The sequence below is a fragment of the Hakea prostrata genome, chromosome 7 (genome assembly GCF_041222555.1).
Source record: "Hakea prostrata isolate BN-2017 chromosome 7, UWA_Hpros_2, whole genome shotgun sequence".
NCBI lineage: Eukaryota > Viridiplantae > Streptophyta > Magnoliopsida > Proteales > Proteaceae > Hakea > Hakea prostrata.
The window spans coordinates 13669441-13681947 of NC_142606.1; the positions used below are offsets into that span (position 1 = coordinate 13669441).

At 38.1% G+C, this 12507-nt stretch overlaps 1 protein-coding gene across 1 annotated transcript; it reads left to right on the plus strand.

The window, feature by feature from the left end:
* The first annotated feature begins 1859 nt into the window (after positions 1-1859).
* Positions 1860-5080, plus strand: LOC149009954 (FAF-like protein (DUF3049)). The gene is made up of 2 exons (XM_089164026.1): positions 1860-2063; positions 2306-5080. The coding sequence occupies exon 2, from the start codon at positions 2366-2368 to the stop codon at positions 4187-4189; it is 1824 nt and encodes a 607-aa protein (XP_089020152.1). The 5' UTR covers positions 1860-2063; positions 2306-2365; the 3' UTR covers positions 4190-5080.
* Positions 5081-12507: the final 7427 nt, after the last annotated feature.

The window sequence follows — 12507 nt, forward strand, 5'->3', positions numbered from 1 at the left end:
AAGCTCTCTTTAGACTTAATTAGACATTATTAGGGTAGGATTATACTGAATGAATTGACACCCAACACCATATTTAGAATGAAGCTAACCTTGATGGGAATCCATTCTTTTCTCAATGGCTCCACAAACAATGTCACATGAAAATGTGAAAAATACTACAAATTGTTTGTTTGTCAAAATATTTATATTTATTAATTTTTGGCTTGCTATTTTAGAGCATCACTCGTATGTATACTAAGGTGTCCACAGTTAGAATTGAAATTCAGAAGAAAGAATAAGTGGATGAACTAATTTGTGCACAAAAGATCTCCCCTCTCCTTATCTCTACATTTTCTTCCACACAAAAAATACATGGAATGAGAGAAAGAGAGAGAATTTTTGGAAGATAGCTGTAGAAGAGTTGGAGAAAGAGATAGAATTTTTGGAAGATAGCTGTGGAAGAGTTGCTTATTGGTTAGGAAATGTGGAATTGGCTTGGAAAGGGAAGGGGCAGACGCTGACGGGCGCATCCAGTATTTCTGTCGGTTTCCACCCTCATTTTGTGGCACAAGAAGAAGAATTTGTGGATCTCTTGGCTAAATTTCTTCTGTTTTTTTTTTTTTTTTTGTGTTCAGATTATTATGCTCTGAAGTTATCAACATCAATGCCTTTTTGAGCTGAGTGGAGGACGCAACCAGACTCCCAACAAGCTTCTTCCCCATCTTTCCTTCAATTCCCTCACTTTCACTTATTTTTTTCATTTGGCTAATAAGCATGTTGCTACTTTCACACTCTCACGCTTTCCTTCCTTTCGTCATTCATTTCACTGTGCTGCCCTTCTTCCAGATTAGACTGACGTTAGCAATTGTTTCGACATACATTATTCCCCCTATCTTCTCCTCCCTTCAAAATTATTTTATGTACTTTGGATTATTCAGATCAAAGATTCCTGTTCAATCCCAACCCTTGTTGTGAATGATCATTGGATTGTGATGTGATAATAGATAAATGGGACCCAACATGCACACATGTATCATTGGGGGGGGGGGGGGGGGTGATCTCACACATCACAATGCTTTGCTAGGTTGCATTCCAATACTTGAACCAGAGGGAAGAATATCAAGGGACTAAGAATTGGGAACTAAATTAGCTGAGATGAGCAAAGCATCGTTGGAAAAGGTTGAAAGGAGTTGGGTTGGCACTCCCTAGGTAGTCCAATCATGTAATGGATTCCTCTGCCTCTTGTCTCAGAGCCAGAGCCATTCCCCGAATCCCCATTTTCTGTTTTCATATTCATGTGAATATCTGATCATCTCGATTGCTGTTTGTTTCAGATTTTAAGCAGTAGCTAGTAAGTGTTTGCTTAATCAGCAAGTGACCATGGGCAGGTATGGCAAGGGGGAACGCGCTGTTTAAGCACCAAGACAGTGAGTGAGTTGTGTCATTCTTTTCTGATAAGGAGATAAAGAAAAAGAAGGAGCAGGAGGAGCTGGGTTGTGGTGAAAAAAGAAATTAAAGGCAAAAGGAAAAACTAGCATACAGTGATCTTTTCAAGGTGGTGGGGATTGAGGTGGAGCCCATTTGAAATGGTTCCCAGAGCCTTTTTGGCACCTACAAATATGAAATACCCCCTTCCCTTCCCTTCCCTTCCCTTCCTTTTTGGCCCATTTGAGTGGGTTGTGTCATTATTTTATGATAAGGGGATAAAGAAAAAGGAGGAGCTGGGTTGTGAATTGTGATGAAAAAAGAAAAGGCTAAATTAAAAACTAGCATAGAGAGTGATCTTTTCATGGTGGAGCCCATTTGAAATGGTTCCAAAGCCTTTTTGGCACCTACAAATACCCCCTTCCCTTCCCTTCCTTTGTTATCCGCCACGGCCTCCTCAAACATCTTATTCACTACTATCATCGACATCATCATCAACATAATCGCTTGCTTCCATACTCCAGCACTCCAGCACTCCAGCACTCCAGCCTAGCTTGTTACCATCATCGTCTCTTTTCTCTGAGCCAAATTTCAGAAACTCCAAGTGAAGCAGCAGCACTGCTAGCTCTTCTTCTTGTTCTTTTTGGGATTTCTTTGAGGTAAATGATTCCCCCTCTCTTTTCTTTTGGCATAAAACTTTGAGAAGCTAGTTGTTCTTCATTTGCTGCATCTGTTGATGTTTGCATGAGTTTGCTCTCCTCATTTCTCCTCATAATCTCTCTTTGGAGGAATGCTTGAGGCTTGTGTTTGTGTTTTGCTGAGAGCTTTGTAGGGAGAGATTCTCCGACTCCAACCTGGGTTTTGGGTTTTGGGCCCTTCTCATTTCTTTGATAATTTGCAGGGAATCTTTCCTTCTTCCAACAGTCAGGAATCGTCCTCAACTGAGTTGGACCGTGAAGAGATGTTGAGTTCGACTTGCGTGATCAGTGGCAATAGCAAGGGTGTATTGAGAATGGAGGATGAAGCCAAGGCCAGTGAGCGGCAGGGAATCGGATCCATCTTAGGATCCGAACCCGAAAAGACCAAGACGGTTGCGTCCTTGCGAAGGACACTCTCCGCCGACATGTCTTCTAAGAAATGGTTGGGCCGACACGGGTTCGGGTTCGGGTTCACTCCTCTGAAGAAGATCCCTTCCTCTGAATCTTTTCCTTTTCATCACTTCTCCTCTGTTGATTCTCCTTCTTCTTCTTCTTCTTCTTCTTCTTCTTCTCCTCCTCCTTCTCCTTCAACGGCGTCGCTTTCAGAAGGAGAAGAAGATAAAGAGCAAGTGTTGGGACGAAACAGGAAGAAGCCTGAACAACTTGTCAACTGGAATTCGCTAGTCCAAGCTGAGAAGAAACCCAAGGAGGACCTCGAACGACCTGGGCTCTCTGATATCTGGGGCTCCATTCTGTCACAAAAAGTGGAAGACTCATCAAAATCCTCATCAGCAGTCTACATTCCTCAACCCGTGAAAAGAGCGAAAAGCTTGAGTCAGAAGAGCCTCGAGATTTGTACTGAAAGTCTTGGTTCAGAGACCGGCTCCGATGGTTTCTCTTCCCGCCCACCATCAGAATCGGGCGAATTTCAAGATAAATCAGCATTAGAGGAACAGAGTGTTAAAGAGAAAGAGCAAGTGTCATCAGAAGCTGATCCCATGCCAGAACAAAAGTTTGATCCTGGAGCTGCAGATTACCCCAGTTTCACAACCCAGAAAGCTACCCCTCGATCTTTCCCACCGCCTTTACCGTCTCTTTCTCGACGAGAAGGACCTGGAGTACTCATGCGATCTCATCGCCAAGAAGGTCGTTTGGTTCTGGAAGCCGTTCCTGTCTCTTCTTATAATTACTTCCACTGTGAACGCCAATCTGGCCGTCTTCTCCTCAACTTCTTCAAGAACCCATCTGAAGAACTCTTGGAAACCGACGACGAAGAAGAAGAGGAAGTGGGAAAACGGCTTGAATTGCTAGAAGAGGAAGAAATGGAAAAAGAAGTGGAAGCAGATGTATTTGATGGATTTGAAGGATTTGACGGATTTGACGAAGGGGGGTCGGCTGAAAGAGTAGAGAAAGCTGAGGAGGTTGATGAAATCCAAGAAACTCTGACAGAGGTAGTGAAGAGTAGTGAACCGATTGCGATGATGCCAAGTGAGGTGCTTGGTGTGCATAGGTCTACTGCGTCTTTGACAACCAAGCTTATAGGTTTGTCTAGCAAGAACCCAACTTGGTCTCTCTCTCACAGGATGAATGTCGAACTATTGGAAGAGGAAGAAGAAGAAGAGGAGGAAGAGGAGAAGACGGATGAAGAGGAGATGGAAGAGGAGGAACCAACAACACAGCTGCCACAATCGCTGCCATGCCCACCTAGGGTGGCTCACCTGATTGCAACCCCTGCTGCAGAAGCAACAGCGGCTGCTTCTCTCAATGCTTACGATTACTTCTGGAGGGCAAAACCCTCAACTGCTGCAGCAACAATGTATCCAACCAAGGAGCCACTTCCAGCACCACCCATGATCAACAACAATTTCTGCTACTACCCAAACAAGCTCCACAACAGCAAGAAGAGTAACATCAGTAACAAGGCAGTGATTTCCAAAGGTGGTCTGAAACATCAGGAGCAGCAGAAACAATCAAATGTTTTGCGAGGGAACGAAGCAGATTGCTTAGTTCCTATGGTGAGAGGATGCAAGGAACCTAGAAGGTCTCTACCCATCAACTGGCAGCCACCACGTTGCATTGCCACCTAGTTTTGGATCTCAAATTCACCATCTCCATCTCCATCTCCATCTCCTCCATGTCATTTTCTGTTGCTTCCGTGGGTCTTCTACATCATATCAGTGTTAGTTAATTACTATTTAAAATAAAGAACAGAGGAACAAGAAGGCAGGATGACCAAACTTCTGGAAGATTAACCAAAGCTGGGGGGCTAGGCTGTCACGTGTGATCTTTAAGAATAATATATCAAAGCCCCAGAGTTGATCTTGTTTCTCCATTAGTATTAACTTTTGCCTTTGGGAAAAGGAAAATTTATTCTTCTTTGACTGATGACCGAGGGAGGTGGAATGGAGATTGGGTGGCTTGAGGGTCCCAGTGTCTGACGCCCGCCGGCTTTTGAAGAAGATATCTTGTGGATTCAACTTCGACTGTAGAAGAGGCAAGGAGTTGGGCTGCTGAGGTTGATTAAGGGGAATTTCAATTTCTTGTTGTTGCCTGTTGGGTTCCATAGTAGTATCTACATCATGCCACCAGCCTAGTGAGATTTATCATCAACTCCGTACCTTGTCTGATTGACCTTGATCTCGTCGTTTCACTGCGATTCGCAGTGAGATATCTCCATTATCATTTTATCAAACAGGTGGTGTACTAAAAAAAACTTTTTTATTGTCCTTTCTCTTCTTGTGACTCAAGAGTCGGAAGAAACACCTCTTTACCTTTTTTAAAAGTAATTAAATAATGGAACTTCCGTTACCGACCTCTGACGATGGTACCAGTAGAACAGAGATTCATCGTCATTTTCAAAGATATGTACGTAACTTCAGAACACAACCTAGTCCAAAAGAAAATGATATAAATCTCAATGCCACACCAGGAACCTGTCACTACTATTGACACTTGACTTGAAAAGCGTAGCATTATTTTGTCAGTAAGCCAAAACCTCTGGTCATGCTTAATCTCATGGCTTCTGTGTGGTTTTTTTGTTCCATAAACCGAGGCTAAGAAAAAATAATGAAAACGAGGAGAAACACATGACACATTTTTGTCCAGACTCCAGAGTCATTGATCCATTTGTTGATAACCTAAACATTCAAGGAGAGATGAAGAGAAGAAGCATTTCCTTAAAAAAAACTGAAGTATATATGATCCATATCAAACACCAGAATCATTGACCCATGCATTTATTAACAACCTAGACATTCAAGGAGAGAGCAAAGATAGGTTTTTTTTTTCTTCTTTTTTTCTCTCTATTTCAATGGCAAAGATTAAAAGATTCTTAATGGAAGAATAGTACCGACCTAGGGGTTAAGAAATTCCACTACCGTATAATACCAGAGTATAGCCGTCAACAACAATGTTTTCACGTTAACACTCCCAAAACTGGAAAAGGTCTTTGGGATCGAGTTAGATTTTCAGAAACCAATCGTACGATCGTACTGTCGACCTTGAGTGACACAGAAATCAATGTTTCACGTGCACCGTATTCTGTCAGAACTACTTCGAAGGCTGTTTCTTCACATGCTGTGAGCCTGTGAGGACTGAGGATAACCCTGTGAAAGTACTTCCGAGATGCCAAGGACAAATGCTGTTCCCACATGGACACAGAGCTAAAGTATCGGTTTCATTTTCGATCTCGATTGTTCATTTTGCTTTTTACGTACTTGTGAAATATATTCAATCTCCACTACTAGGTGGTGCACATTTAATGCAAAACACTCAAGTCCAACATGAAAAGCAACTCTATTGCTTCCAACATGAATGTACTTGGTTTTCACTCTACCCTCTTGTTTTTTTTGTGTGTGATTCAGTAAATGTTGTTTATCAGTTGGTTTTTATGCACCTACCTAATATCTACAACTCTTGATCCCCTTGTCAATAATCTGTATGCTCTTGGAGAATGGATAGCCAACAAAAAGATCGAAGTGTACGTTTCACATTCTTTATGGCAGTGGTCGAAATCATTAGTTTAGTGTAAAAAAATTCTTATCTTCCTAAAAGCAAGGCAACAACGACATGCAGATAAACTTAGTGTAGCAAATGTCTTGTCAAGATGGATGAATGTGAAAACTAGGGATGATCATATTAGAGTTGGTTTGAGAGTAGCTTTGATGCATTATAAGCTTTGAGAAAGATGTTTGAGGTGCCATGTCCATGATCAATGGAGGCCTTTAAATGATCCAGTGCAGAGGAGTGATTTGATATATATTAGGAGTTAAAAGAGTTACTGGCAGACCCAAAGTCTTAGGAGAAGTGGTGAGGAAAGACCTAGAGCTTGTATCTAGGAAGAACTCGAATAGAAACAATTGGAGTGCAAGGTTCCATGTAGTTGATCTCATTTAGTTGCGATAAGGCTGACTTATTGTTGCATAAAAATGTAGTGAAGAGTGTTTCACTGACTCCATGCTTGACTAATAAAATTGGGATATCCTCTCTATGATGAAGTACAATTTGGGTAAACATTGTTTAAATGTAAAGGATTATCTCGTATTAGATCGATCCCTAACATTTTTCTTTCTCAGGCAATTATTAGCATTTTTGGAAGTCATTGTACTTCACAGTCATGGTTTATTGATTTCTAGTTTAATAGTGTTCCTGAGCTGCTGGTGATCCCTACCATCTTCTGAAGTTGATATCAGTGCTCTTTCAAGTTAATTAGCTTCACTAATATTGCAGCTTGGTTTCTGATTTATAGTTTTTGGGCTGTTGTTAGTGATCCTCAGAATACCCTTTTATACTGATGACCATGTAAGGGTCAATTTCATCCAAATCATATGATTTGTTATATGGCCTACAATCTGATTCATGAGTTCAATTCCAGGCATTTTGACTAGAATTATATTACTGGATTATTTAAGAGATTACCCATTGAGTTAACTAGGTTGTAGTTCCTTGCCTAGTAATGTAACTTTTTGAGAGAAAAAAATTTTGCTTTTGGTTTTGGACCTCCCCATGGTGTTCCTCACTGTCATCTGAACTACATTTTTTGGTTTCTTCAGACCCATATCCAGAGTAACCTTTTATATGATTTTGAGTTATTGAAAACCATGCAAAAAGCAGACTTTCAAGGATCGTATGAATAGGTTCAATCAGATGATAAGCTCCAAGGATGTTTGTTACCTTGTTTGGGATAGGATCCTTCCTAGAACTTCAACTTATTCAGGACTTGATACTTGAGATTAAAGGATGCATAGGTTCTTTTTTTCTCAGGAAATTAGGTTATTAAACAGGTAATGTGTTACACCCCCGTGAGGATGAGTGTAAACTTAGGCTACGCTTAAGTAGAGATCATTGGTTATCTTTTTTTGTTTTTTATTCTATTGTTGCAAGGAGTATAGAGATCAAACACAAGTTCTGAGCATGAAGGATGAGATCAAGGCTCTGCAACATCATTCATTTAGAGTTTCTATCTATTGGGTGGGCAGAGCAGGTTGGTAAGCATTCGTTGCTTGGACAGGTCTGGTAAACCTGAGCCTGATTCAGCTATCCATGACTATGGTAGAGCCTGTGGCTGCCTGAAATTAAAGTCATATATGGGTTGCAAACTTGATTTAGATGCGAGCATCATATGAATTCCTCAATGTTGACAATTGGCAGGGAAGAATTTATACTAGTTTCATATTTGATGAAGCAAGGAACTGAATTTCAGTAACCTTCTGAGTTTTATCTATCAGCCAGAAATGAATATTGTCAGTAACATAGTAATGTTTTAATATGACTCCTGCCATTTTCATACTGCAATATTCTTTTCTTCTGGTGCTGAAATTACTTCCAAATCATAACACCATTTTCTTATGATGCTTACATCATTCAGAACTAAATTGTGGAAGGTGTAATTTTAATGGATTGTGTGTTGTTGAAGTATATACACTTGGGTTGGGATCTGCCTTCATTGTTTCATTTTAAATGGAGATGTTGTAACAGGAATTCTGCATGCAAATTCAAGTAGGTGGGCTATATAGTTCTTGAGGTGAGTTTATCTTGACACTACTTATCATGAATGTTGTCCTAGCTGAAATGCTTGTATCTGTTAGGCTCATGAGATAGTTTCTCTGGAAAGTAATCCATAGTTGCCAACAATTTAAGGTCTAATTAACCTTAGGACAGACAATTGCTCCTATGAGATTTGCAAATTATTTGCTTTAAATTAGATTTGATGAACACATAAATCCAACAAGTCTAAAATAACGTCAGGGTAGAATTTGGATTGTTTCATGTCTCTTGTTCCTTGTAATTTTGCAAGAGTATCAATGTTATTTGCTGTTCTTGCTGGGTAAACTTGTCTCTTTTCTTTTCTGGAGATGGAATGAAGAAACCCACTTCGTTTTTCTTTTTCTTTTGGTTGGTTTGGGTACAACCCACTTCATTTTTAAAATTAGAAGAAATGCTTAGGGGATCTTTGATATTTTAAGATTTGTATACGTTTAGGATACGATGATGTCGGTGTTCCTATCTAGTATCATACAAAAAATTACAGGTGGCTTCTTCTAGAAAAATGAACAAACACCACCTTCTCAACAAAATTAGATTATAAGGAATGTGGGAATATAAAATTTTCCAACCAACCATGTTGAAATGCTATTGTTGTTTGGCCCTGGTTCTAGTCCTCAGCACGTTAGATGTGATGTCTACATCAAACCTTCCTGAGCTTTTGTGTTTCATTATATCATTAAAAACAGAGGAGACTCATTGAAGGGAATGCTGAGAAGGCATTTGATGATGAACCCCAATCCAATATTCACTGTTTTCTTAAGGGGGAAAGGCTGGAAGACTGGAAGGATTCCTTTTACATGGCAATTGCTTCTGGGTTTTTGAACTTAGTGTAAAAAAATTTTTAAAAAAAACAGTAAACAGATGCAAGAGGAGAAATGAATTGGTGAATTACTACTATTCAGATATCATATCACACCACAAAGTGAAAATACATAGTTGTAGTAGGAGCAAGAATCATACAAGCAATTTTATTAATAAAAATAATACAGAGATGTCGTCATGGGTCTCTTGTATCCTTTTGTTTAGTGATTGCCAACCTTATTAGTTTTATTCAAATATTTAGAGATATATGCACTTTAAGAATATAAATACAACAGCACATCACCTAACTAGGAAATCTCAATCATGACATGTCAGACAGTGTGGCCTAATTCCACTCTTTGACATTAAAATTTGTATTTATGATGCCTTGTGCTTGGAATGCATCAATTTCGATAACATATCCTTTTATCAAATGAAAAAAAAAAAAAAAAAGGATATATATAAATTAAACAAAAGATCTGATTAAAAAAAATTAAGCAAAGACAAATAAAGGCCTAACATCATCAGGGAGGGGACCATGATCCAACTTCAGTTAATTACTTTATTCTGTTGAAACTTAAGTTGATTTTTTTTAGTTACAGATTTCATGGCATTATATAACTGAGTTTTTAAGCGAGAGATGAGGCATGAGATCAGGTCTAATAATTGGATCCTAGTATTTGGAGAGTTCACCATGCGTTCAACAATTAAACCAACTTAGAGTAGACATTAAGGGTTCCTTACTTGATTTGCAGTTATTTCATTGTATATTCTGTTAAGAGAAACATTACTCATTAGCATTCACACTTTGATTTACATCGGTTTGAGTTGCCATAATATTTTCCTTTTTGTTTTGCAAAATTTTGAGGCAGTTATACGTACGTATACTTACAGAGTTGGTGAGTATGGGTTGGTCACTTAGTCTTGGTCCTAAATTACGAATAGATTTTGGAGTTTTGCATGCTTTAGTGAAGGCTTAAACTCTGATTTGTATGTTTTAATACCCTAAATTACAGATTGCACATTCATGCAAGAAAATCTTCTACTAAAGAATCAAGGCCAAAATGGAAAGTTTCTTCTGATGGGCAGAAATGTGAATCCCATCACCCTTAGAAGCACTCGTCAGCCGTCACCTGTGTCGGTTGAGATGGAGATGGAAATATTTCTCCTTGCAACCAAGCAAAACTATAATAATATTCTATTAACAAAGAGATTTCCACTAGATATTGTTGACCCACAAAGAGAATCACTAGTGTTGTCTATGCTCATAAATCAATTGTATAGATAGAGAGGGAGCACCCCACCCTCTTCTCTACTTGACTAATTAACTTATGGGCTTCACGTTAATGAAGGAGAGAAAAAAATATACATAAATAAATCAAAAGAGGAAACAGGTATATTAGAAAAGGGGACCAGGGATGCAGGGCATTCTTAATTGTTTCTTTTCTCTTTGTGTGTTGATCAATTAGATGCTATACTTAGTGTGTTAGGCATGCATTTTGATGACTCACGCACCCATCTATGGTTATAATCTTAATTTAAATTTAAAGCCCTAATAATAATAACTTCAATTAGCTTCAATTTTACACTTTTCAATTGAGATCTACAACTATGGATCGATGGAAAGTTCTCCCATATTCAAATGTTCTAATTTCCACTGGTAATTGCAAAGCTTTTTAGCTTCTGACTGTTTTTAAATTCCTATCATTTTTTTTTTAACCCAAACAAGACATCTGGGTAATCAGATTAATGGGTTGATATGCATTGGTTCAAATTTCTATCTTGGAAGCTTCCTTAATGTTAAATCAGAGTCTTGATTAGTAATGGAAATACCTACAAGCTGGGAGGAGGGAAAAAAGCTGTGCCACAAAATTCTGGTTTCACAATGCTTTAGGGCCTGTTTGGTTACATGAATCTAGAGATCAAATCTCGGATCAGAATCCAGAATAACCGCTGGTGTAAAAACAGATCAGAAACGAGATTCCAACACAAACGGAACGAGAAGGAAGGGGGAAACCGAGATTTCAAAAACACAGCCACACAAAAACGATCAAAAGCGGAATCCACGATCATTCCACAACCAAACATCTAATTTTATAAATTATAACTTTATAGATTTGAAATCTATAGATTTGAAATCTCTAGATATTTAAAATCTCCAGACTCATGTAACCAAACAGGCCCTTAGTTATTTTAGACATCCTGTCTCTCGAGTCATAAATGAATTGGATGATTGGATTTTATAAACAACCATATATGGCTGAGAAGGTTTTGGTCAACGAGATGTTAACAAATTTACAAACTTTATTTGAGAATATTTTTCTGAAATAAAAATTTTAAGATTTTGACTTTCTATAATTGGTTAATCAGGCAAATTTCCTATGGATTTATTATTCTAAACACATTGGATGAAAACATAATTTTAGTTTTTATTTAATTTAACAAGAGTAATTGTTTCTTTGATGTCGAAAATATCTAACTTTGACCATTGCAAGGTTGGTCGGTTGGTAACCAACACTTCTCCGTGGAGAGGTCATGGATTCGATCAATACCTAATGATATATTATGCAATACCCCATTCCTAACATATAAAAAATTGTCTGTTCAAAAAAAAAAAAATCTAACATATATTAGACCACTTCTTTGATATGTGATTCAAACTTCTTCTTTTTTTAATTAAAATTTTATATTTTTTTCTTTTCTTTTTTATTTTGGGGAGGGGGGTTCAGATGGAAATCCAAGTATATAAATCTGATCCCCCCCTTTTTACTCCATATATGAGGAAAATTTTTAAGTCGTTTCATCAATGTACGATAGAAAGCTGCCTTACTTATATGCTAAAGAATATCAATATCAGAACACTTGATTTATATTAAGTAATATTTTACTCACTCATCTTCTTCCGCCGCCGGCCCCAATTCAAAAGGAAAGAGCTCCCTTCCTCTCTTGCCACCGGTTCCTCAATGCAAAAGTAAACAGTTCCCTTCCTTTTCCGCCACCGGTCCCCATTGCAAAGACAAAAATACTAACCACTCCACCATCTAACTTTAAGTTTTAATGAATCTAAACGATATGCACTCCATTTTCTTTAGTAAATAAAATTTTTTTTTTTTTGGGTAACAAGTAAATAAGCAAATTCAATATTTATTGTATTAGGATATTTAATCTGATATGGGAAAGAAAAAAAATCCTTTCAATTATCATTAATTTGGTAAATTGACTGCATTATGGATAAAGTAGTTAATTCCCATATTTCTATATTATGGGTAAGGATTACTCCTGCACTATAAGTCAATACCTAAAGGGGGAGAAGAAAAAAAAGTGGACAAATGGATTAGCTGCATTGGGCCATGTGGAGTGACCACCTACTCCTATCAAATCTAAAATTTCTCCAGCACCAAGCTTCCAAGCATGATTAAAACTATGATAATGTATTAATAAAGTACAGTTATTAATGAGAAAGAAAAGTACTCATGCATGAGTAAGAAAGATTACTAAAAGCATAACACCGAAGTGTGGAAAGAAGAGGAGATCATCGTAATCCAACGAAGATTGGATT